The sequence below is a fragment of the Saccopteryx leptura genome, chromosome 1 (assembly GCF_036850995.1).
Source record: "Saccopteryx leptura isolate mSacLep1 chromosome 1, mSacLep1_pri_phased_curated, whole genome shotgun sequence".
Taxonomy (NCBI): domain Eukaryota; kingdom Metazoa; phylum Chordata; class Mammalia; order Chiroptera; family Emballonuridae; genus Saccopteryx; species Saccopteryx leptura.
In genome coordinates, this window is record NC_089503.1 from 16,094,854 (window position 1) to 16,105,435 (window position 10,582).

Below are 10,582 nucleotides of genomic sequence, written 5' to 3' on the forward strand. Positions count from 1 at the left end.
TACCAAATGTCCGGTTAGGAAACCAAATAATAACCTCTCTGTTTATTCTAGAAATAGAAAATGGAGGAAAACAACCAGTAAATAATTTCAGAAAATTTAACATTGACATCTATCAAAAAGTGTATTCAGGAGATAAGAAAGAAAAAAAGTTGTAAAAGAGTTCAAACTATCAGTTGTCTTAGTTGGTCCCACTGATCAAAATTCACATAAAACATCTCTGGAAACGTTAAATGATCCCAACTTTGTTACAGTAGATTGAGATGATCAACTAAAATTCAGTGGTTTGATGGCTTTTAAAGCAGATTCAATGATACACTCAAATTCACTGAAAAATTGATTTCTATTCTCTGAAAAAATATATACTCTATCTATCATGATAACACCTACTGTGATTCTATAAAATATAGACTTTTTTAGTGGTATCTATCAGGAACATAAATTTGATGCAGAGAAAACTTTTCATAATTCCATTTTTAAGGTGTGTGACAAATTTTTGAGAATTTGTCTCATGAAAACCCTATAAATTTGGAATTATGAAAAAAGAGAATTAAAATATGTACTTAAAATGACAATTTTCATGTCACATTTACAAAGTGGTTTGATCAATTATAATAGCAATGACTTATGCTAATAAAGACATAGGAAGATGAGACGTTTCTATAAATTTTTCTGGAAAGTAAATAGACCACATATATTATTAGACTTAACCCTGACAACAACAAAAGCTATCTTATAATGTAATGAGGTATTTTAATGAGATATTTCATTACATTGACAAAATTGTGAAAAACTATATTCAAAGCTACATTGCAGCATTGTTCATAATGGGTCAGTTTAATTGTCAAAAAGATAGCAACTGTTAAACTATGGTGCATCATATCTGGGTAGAAATTGTCACACTATTTGAAATTATGATTTGAAGATAGTTAATTTTTTTATGAAAGATATATAATAAAAATGCTTTGTGTATACATGTGGATGGAAGTTATGCACATATGGAGGTATGAATATATATTATATATATTTTATGTTATCACTGTCATTTGGCTATAATGAAGGGTTAATCCTTTACTCATATTAAAAAGGGGGCAAGTGAAAACTTTACCAGGCTCACTGAAGTACCTGATTGTGGAAGTGGTTACATTGTATATTCTATATAAATTGGATCTACCAGTTAGATCTTTCCTTAAAGAAAAGGCATAGTAATTAAAGAATTTTATTCTCTGTCTCTCTCCTAGACAATAGGCAGAGCACACCGTATGCATGTATGCATAAAAACTGAGGGAAGAGATTCCGACTGAAAACATAACCTGGCATTTTCTCCATGTCTTGAGATCACTTTAAAGTGGAAGCAAATCACCTTCCTGAAATCATGGTTTTCTCATTACTTGATCAAAAAATACCCCAAATCCTCAATAATTTGCCCATTTCAGAGATAATTCAGGAAAATCACCTTGGAAAAATTCATTACTATAGTCGAGGCTAATAATAAAAAACTCGTTCATGATAAACCCAAAACAAATCCGAAAGACCTCACTCCTCGAATTCATTTAGAGAGTCCCCAAGTCCTGATTTTCTCTCTTCAGGCCATCATTCAGACACATAAATTCCACCCTCAGAGTTAGGTGACAGCAGTATGGAGGTTACCAGAGGGAAGAGAGGTGGGGAGTGGCAAAGGGTAAAAGGGGTCAGCTATGTGATAATGTTAGAAGATTTGACTTTCAGGAGAGAGAACAGAATGCAAGATGATGATTCATAGAATTGTACACTTGAAACCAATATAATCTTATTAACCGATGTTACCCAATAAATTTAATTTAAAAATAATAAAATACTCTATTAACATAAAAAAGAATTAGGGTGACTAATAGGGAATGACACCATGGTCATAAATTTTAGATTCCATGACAAAAACTGGTGTGAAATAAAATGGAAAGAGATGAGAGAGAGAGAAAACCTACCATTAGTTTATTCTGTATTTTCTCATACACATCAACATTTGATGTTGCAGAGGAAATTATTCTAATTTCACAATTAACTGTGCCTGAAGGTTAAAAGACAAAACCTTTTCAAATAGCAGGTGTATAGGAATATGGTCTATTAAATCATTCTCCAATTGAAAGACAAATGATTTAGCTATATCTTTAAATAATTGTTTGCTTTGGGAAAATATCCATTTGCATTTTCAAGTAACCAGAACCTAGTTTTAGCTCACAAACCTGAGTGGAGGACATTTCCTTCCTGGTGCTGAAGATGTTAAAACAAGCATAGTACACAGAGACTTATAGTATAATTTAAGCTCCCGGGAAATGGGGTCCCCCAAGTTCCAAATAAATTATTAATCTCTAAGGTATAACAAAATATATAGAAATTAAACTAAGACTACATGTGATTTAACACAAATAATAAGTAATCTCTGTGGGATACCATCAGGAAATTTATTTTTTAAATTATCCCAATTTGGGGAAAGAACTGTTTACAGCCATATACGGCTCCTTTTAGATTGTATTGTGCATTATGATATTACACCCTGGTGTCATATTTGTGGATCACAGCTTATCCTTGCCCTAATAACATGAATATTGCTTAGAAATTCTCCTTTTCCTATGATATTAAAAAAATCTCCTGAATTTCTATAGGACACAGTGACTAAAGCCACAACAGAATTCTTTAAATACCATAAAAGTAACGAAGCCACTGGTAAGGAAACTATATAATAGTTCACATTTATTGGCCACTTGTGATGTGCTAGAACCTATTCTAAATATTATACAGCATTAACTCATTTAATCGTCATGATAACCCATCAGGAAAACAATCCTGTCTCTAGATCTGTCTTACAAAGGAGATGAGAGAGGCACAAGCACTGAGTTGTAACTTGCATAAAGTTATGATAAATTGCAGGAAAAGGGCTCCATGCTGCTCTGTGGCTTTTCCCACCCTTACGACTGCATGGGGAAAAGATCAGACTCAGAGCCAATGCTGAGGCTGCATTTCCCTAATGCATGCCCAATGCCAAAGTCATTCAATGGGACCCCTTCAATGACCTAGTCTATGTGTGCTCATCTTCTGACTAGCCAATGTCAATGTAGGCTACAGTGTTCTGCTAGCCCAAGTGTATCACTGAGTGTACAGTGTTTTGAGTGAATAGTTTTTTATACTCTCAACTACTATATGGTTTTTCATTTCCATATTGCCTTGGACAATTAACAAAACAAAATCTCTCATCAAGCCATAATTGTTGAATTACCCCCCATTATAGAAACCTGTGGGCCAGAAAAAAATTGGGAAGCATAAATATTGTTGCTCTTAAGGCCATCTTTAATTTTTTAATTCTTCAGTTAAGGCATCTTAAACTTATGGTATGGCTGCCTGCCTCTTTCCATATGATACAAATTCCTTTTAGAATACATTATCTTTGGTGAAAAGTTTACTCAAATATTTTGCCTATTTTAAATTTTTTCTTGGCTCTCCACACTCTAGTTGTAAGTGTTCCATATATACGATTGACATAAATCCTTCATCAAACATATCACTTGTACTTTTGCTCTTAAAGTTTAGGTCTGTGATCCACTTTGAGTTAATGTCTGTGTATGATATGAGGCAATGGTTGAAATTCAACATTTTCGTATGTGAATATCTAATTATTTCTTTCAGTTCATTGAAAGGATTATTTTCCCTGGTGTATTGCCTTGGCAGGTTTTTACAATCAAGAAAGATATTTTATTGTATACTATTCTGTGGTGACAGTTATGTTATTGTTTTTCCTCTTTAATACTTTCATTTATCAATCTCCTTGTTTCTAAATTTCAGCTGCAGGCAAGCAATCCATTCTAATGTTTAACTTTCTTTAGATTGATTATTCAAAAGTGGAAATAGTATGGTTCCCACACACACACATATTGTAAAAGACATTTGGCAGTTGATTTGTGGATTATTTTTGATTGTCATAACAAGAAGGGGATGCTACTGGCATCTAGAGTATAGAGGCCATGGATGATGCTTAATATCCTACAATGCAACTGATAGCACTTCACAAGGAAATTACTCAGTGTTAAGATTGTAGTAGTTATAAATGATTTCTTAATATGTAATGCTTTTTGCATTCAATATTTACTGCTTTACTTTCTTTCCTTCTTTGGTATGTGTGTGTATTCGTTCTGTTTGAGTTATCTGTGATTTTGGTCCTGCAGTGTCTTTTGTTATTTTAGATAGTCCTTTTTTTTTTAGGTGATAGGAGGGGAGATAGTAAGGCTGACTCCCACTTGCATCCTGACCGAGATTCACCCAGCAACCCCATCTAGGGTCAGTGCCTGGGTACAGAGCTATTTTTAGTGCCTGAGGTTGACACTCCCATACCAACCAAGCTATCCTCAATGGCCAAGGTCATGTTCAAACCAATCAAGCCAGTGGCTGCAGGAGGGAAAGAGAAAGAGAAGGGGGAGAGGGAGAGAAAGAAGCAGGTGGTTGCTTCTCCTGAGGGCCCTGACAGGGTATTAGACCGGGGACATCCATATGCCAGGTCAATGCTCTATCCACTGAGTCACCGGCGAGGGCCTATTTTAGAAAATTCTTAACCATTATCTCTACAAATATTTCCTCGGCCCTAAACTCATTCTATTTTACTTCTGAGTTTTCAAATATATAATAGTTATACAGACTATTCAAGGTTGTTATGCAGATAAAATATTTTCCTGTGTTTCTTCACTTTTTTCTCTGCATGTTATTCTGAGTATTTTTTATTGATATATCCGTACATTCAAAATACTTTCCTTGAGTATGTGCTTTATCTGTTTTTTCAATACTATTTCTAGAATATTTCTTTTTCTAATATTAGTTTCTATAACTATGTTGAAATTCCCCACTATTCATACATGTTCATCCCTTTTCTACCAGTACCCACAGAATTAGAGTTATTTTAGATACCCTCCTGATATCTCTAACGTCTAAGTCATTAACCAAATCTGAGTCTGTTAATGTCTTTGTCTCTCTGTAATCAATCATTTTCTCCTACTTATTAGTGCTACATTTACATTTTTCAAAAATGCATATCATCTGAAGGTCAACAAAATGCTCACATAAATGGCAATTTGCCTAAAAAATGATTTATATCTTTTGCTTAGCATTAAGAATAGAACTTTAAGCTAGGCTTCAGTTCTGTTGATAATATGATTGCTTCTGTGTTCCACAAACTTCAAATTCATCATTGTCATCTTATTTTATGGTGGGAGTTGGTTTGCCAGAGATTCTCAGTATCTAATCCACCTGAGCCTAATCAATCTAATCCCTTTTCATATGGACCTCTCTCTAGATTCTTTCCCTCCCCCTAGCAATAACATTCTGTTCCCGGGAACTCTATGCTTGTGTTAATTGATTACCCTGTGACCTTAGCTACATGGTGGACTCCAGAAAAGTTTTACGCTGGCAGAATATCTAACTTTTTCTGTTGTAAATATTGGAAACTAATCCCCTCCTAGTTTGTTATCTCTTACACTTTGGCCAATGTCTGTTTAACATTGGTTTTAAAAAAATTCAACTACGACTTATTTATAATAGGTTTTTCTAAGTTTTCATTTAATGTGTAATATTAAAGACTTTCCAAAACTTCTCTAAATGTGAGAAAGGAAATTTCTCCACTGGTTGTATGAGAATTCCACTAAAAAACATATTACCAGATGGGTCTTTAACAACAAATAAAAGGGTTACAATTATATTTATTAAATTATGTAACTGAACATAGATGAAAAGGGATCATAAAACTTTGTAATATACTCTGCCTATCAAGTAGTCTACCACCAATACATCCACAAATATAGTAATCTGATAAAAAGAGTGCACAATAAATGCTAGTTTATACTCTGTTATAATTCAAACTATATTGAAATGGACAAATTTTTTAAAAATTATTTCTGAATGTTTCCACAGCCAGACCCCCCTACCACTGTCCCGCACCTCTGATAAAGTATGAAATATATCTCAACATAAGAAATCCCATATATGACAAGCTTATGGCTAACATGATTCTCAGTGATGAGAACTGAAAGCATTTTCTATAAGATCAGAAACAACTCAAAGATCCACTCTGGCTGTTGCTATTCAACATAGAACTGGAAGTCTTAGTCAGAGCAAGAACAATAAAGAAAAAGAAATACAAATCATTCAAATACACTTGTGCAGAGTAACTAGAATTAAAAATGACTCAAGGACAAAAGAAATCATGCATAATCTGATGATCTTCAAATTAATCATGATGGACATAAGAGCGAAGGTATACACTGAAAATAACATGGTTTTTTTTTCAAGTTAAATTTATAATGAATTATGTTAGAAGTCAATTTAAAATTGTAACAAATATATGGATTTCAAAAAAATAATTTATGTAAGCGTCTCACGAGGCCCTGACCCGGTAGCTCAGTGGATGAAACCCACCCAGCGTGCTGAGGTCACATTTCCACGTGGTCAGGGCACATATGAAAAGCAATCAAGGAGTTCACAACTAAATATAACAACTAAGTGGAACAACAATTCAATGCCTCTCTCTCTCTCTCTCTCTCTCTCTCTTTCCTTCTCCCCCAAATCCTTAGAAAGTATTTTTTTATCACATGAATAAAAAAATAAATAACACTAATATAAATCATATTCTGCATAGCAGCTCTAAGAAGTGCCAAAGATGATTTGAAATCTAAAATGAGAGAATGAAATCATATAAAATGTTACATTGGTATTTATTGAAACATGTAGTGCCTTTGTGGTTGAAATCCCAATTCATTATCTTTATTTTATCACTCACTAATTTGAATACATTGGTCAGAACACTCAACAGTGTTTTTTTAAATTCCACAGAATAAAAATTAAGGTTTATAACTCTAACTTCACAAATATTTGATCATCCTACACCAAGATAGAGAAAAACACATACTTAATTTTAAAATAAATTGTTCATTGATTGCAATCAAGAGTAATATAATATTTTTGCTAATTTCCCACAGTCATGCCAGGTAAGATAAAAAATTAAGTGGGGGGCCGAGAGGGAATAAGGGGGTGGGGGGAGATATATTCGGTGGGACACTTGAATCTATGTAAACACAAATTAAAATCATAAATAAATAAATTTAAAGATAATATACAATGGATGGCGACTCATTTGTAAATATAGAAAACATTTTGGTTATAATTACATATGTACATATTTGAAAAAGTTTTATTTGGATTTATCATTGTAAGTTCAAAATCATATAACAATAACAAATTATTTCATGAACCATTATGAACTGTTATCCAGTTTTCATTTTAACTTCACAAAAAAAAAAAGAATATTTTCTCCCATTAAGTTTCAAACTATTTGGAATTTTAATCAAATGCAAAAAAATGCAGGACAAAAGAAGGAAATTTAAGTAATTCACATAAAATTGATGATAGAATAAAAAAGATAAAGATAATGTTACAGAATTTTAAAAATTAGATACCTGTGTCACTGAGGACATCTTTTAATAAATATTACTACTATTAAAACAAAATGAGTCCTTCCTAATAGATACAATAATATAGATTAGCTATTTCATTGATTATATTATCTTTACTATTGATAGTTAATTTAAAACATTCCAATCAAAGGAAATCAATTACCTCTCAATACTTACACAAACCTACTGAACTATTCTATGAAGACTGCTTAGAGAGTCCTGGTAAAAATAATTGAGATATGCGCTTGGTCAGGCTGCCATATAAATTAATAATATATTTATGCTGATTGGTAGGTAATCGAAAGTAAGGAAAAAGGCATGAATCAAAATGACTTATCCCTAAAGACCTACCCCTGACTGCTGTCTCCAAACTATAACACTGCAGTCCACTGATTCATTCCTCCACCAGCCTTCATTTTGAAATATTGTCTAGGAAGATATTTTGGAGCGCACCACTTTTCTGAGAGCTTCTTTCACATCCTTGTTCCTGAGACTGTAGATCAGGGGGTTCAGCATGGGAATCACTACAGTGTAGAACACTGTGGCCACCTTGTCAGTATTTGTACTGTTGCCAGAACTGGGCCGGCAGTAAGTGAACAGGATCGTCCCATGGAAGACAATGATGGCGGTGAGGTGGGAGGCACAGGTGGAGAAGGCTCTGTACCTTCCCTCTGCGGAGCGCATCCTGAGGACTGTGGCGAGAATAAACAAGTAGGAGGTGACAATGATCACTATGGTTGTGATCTCATTGAAGGAGGCCACAATGTATAGCAACAGTTCATTCATTGAGACATCAGAGCAAGCAAGAGATAAGAGAGGGGGCAGGTCACAAAAGAAGTGGTCAATTACATTGGATCTATAGGATGGGATCTCAAGAGCTAAACACAAGTGGATCAGAGAACACACAGTTCCGCCAAGGTAACAACAAGACACCAGCTCCACACAGAGATTCCGGGACATGGTGACCATGTACAGCAGAGGGTTACAGATGGCCACAAAGCGGTCATAAGCCATCACAGCCAATAAGAAGACCTCAGTTACCACACACGTGCAAAACAAGTAAAATTGCACATTGCAGCCCAGAAAGGAGATGGTTTTGTCCTCATTTAGGATATGAAACAGCATCTTTGGCACAATGGTCGTAGAGTAACAGAAATCCACAAAGGACAGGTGGCTAAGAAAAAAGTACATGGGGGTGTGAAGTCGAGAGCTGATGTGAATCAGCACGATCATGCCCAAGTTTCCCCAAACCGTGACTCCATAGATCAGCAGGAACACCATGAAAAGAAAGACTCTCAGCTCAGGGGCATCTGTTAATCCAAGCAGAATGAACTCGGTCACGGTGGTACAGTTTTCCTTGCCCATGTCTCCACTTCACTGGGGTTGGGGAAGAATGTTAACAGTTATTCTCCATTCTGTGATCCCAAATTCAGTTTTAACTGTCTCCTAAAAGGACCTGAGAATAAGTAGGATAGTTCATTTTTTCAGCCTATAGGACATGGCTCTTGTGAACTTTAGAAAATGTCCATACATTATAGCATTAAATGCATAGAGCTGACAGTCTGATTCACAGATCACACAAAAGCATTCACATCCATAAGTCAATGAGATTCCTTAAACTAGTCCCACACAATTTAAGGCCTGGAAGTGAATCATTAGAAAGACATCAAGTATTATTTAGTTTGCCATATTCCTTTATGAAACTCAAGTCCCTTTTTTCCTGCTTACTTTTTAGTCAGTACTGGAAACACTGAGATCCCCGGAAATAATTTTTCAAAATATATAGCACTCTTCATTGTTTTCCACTGAAATGAGAAGAATGCTTCGTTAAGATGGCTAACCCACAGGGTATTTTTTATAAATGTTTTAGACGGGAAAAGTAGATTTTATGTATTTTATATAAAATTAGCATAGTGATTTTGTTAACTAAGTACTTAATGTCAGCCATTATTTAGTGAGTTGGTACTCTTGGATTCAAACTTCCTATAACTATGACTCTGGAGCTTTGTAATGACCCATTTGACAAATAACTTCACTGCTTTCAATCTATTTGAAGACCTAATCAAAGATGTGAATAGAAAATTATTAACAAAAATATGTGCTGTCACATTGCAGCATTACTGATGATAGTAAAATTTAGAAGTAAAGTGTCAAGCAGGCAAGAACTGGTCAGAGTTATGGTGGATATATATTATGGAAAACTACACAGCTGTTAAAATGATATCTTTGATTAATTTTATTATTATTTTTTTAATTTTTAGTTATCAATTCTAGAAAGAAAACAAGGGAAGGAGAGGGGAAGATTGAGAGAGGGAAAGAGAGAGAAAGAAACATCTATCTGTTCCTGGACGTGCTCTGACCAAGCATCGAACCGGCAACCTCTGTGTATCAGGACAACGGCCTAACCAACTGTTATTCAGCCAGGGCTTGAATAACTTTAGTGACTTGAAAAATGACTACGTTAAAATGGCAAGTTAAAAAATAGTAAGCCAGACTGCACAGATATTATATATTTGTACATAATTTAAATTTTATATTTAATTCTGACAACATATGTAATACATAAATACTTTATTCCAATCACTTTTAAACATACAATATAGAAACTTGCCTGAATTCTCACATAATGTGTTTTATAGGGTTGACTTAAGAAGAGGGGAATGATTTTTTAATAAGAGATGGATACGTTCAAGCCCTCTGACCTATAAAGAATGCCAACAGAAGGTAAGGACACCTTCATTAATTCTCTCCCCCCAACCTTTGGGAAATGTGTACGTGACTAGAGGCACCAGCTAAGTATTCCTGGAGGAAAGAAGTTCTGAGTTAAAACCCAGCACTGCCAGGTATTGTGCCCATTCTTTAAATGACTTCAAAGAGGTGAGGTAAATGTGCATTAAGAAATCTCAGTTTTGTCTGACCAGGTGGTGCCACAGTGGATAGAGCATCAGACTGGGATGTGGAGGACTCAGGTTCAAAACTCCGAGGTCGTCAGCTTGAGCACAGGCTCACCAGCTTCAGCAAGGGGTCGCTGGCTTGAGTGTGGGATCAAAGACATGACCCTGGGTCACTCGCTCTGCTATAGCCCCCAGTCAAGGCACATATGAGAAAGCAACCAATGA

General features: G+C 34.8%; 1 protein-coding gene across 1 annotated transcript; it reads right to left on the reverse strand.

Annotated features, from left to right (window-relative positions):
- Positions 1 to 7,892: 7,892 nt before the first annotated feature.
- On the reverse strand, positions 7,893 to 8,828 carry LOC136388666 (olfactory receptor 5L1-like). The gene has a single exon (XM_066360489.1). The coding sequence runs from the start codon at positions 8,826 to 8,828 to the stop codon at positions 7,893 to 7,895; it is 936 nt and encodes a 311-aa protein (XP_066216586.1).
- Between the last annotated feature and the right edge of the window lie 1,754 nt (positions 8,829 to 10,582).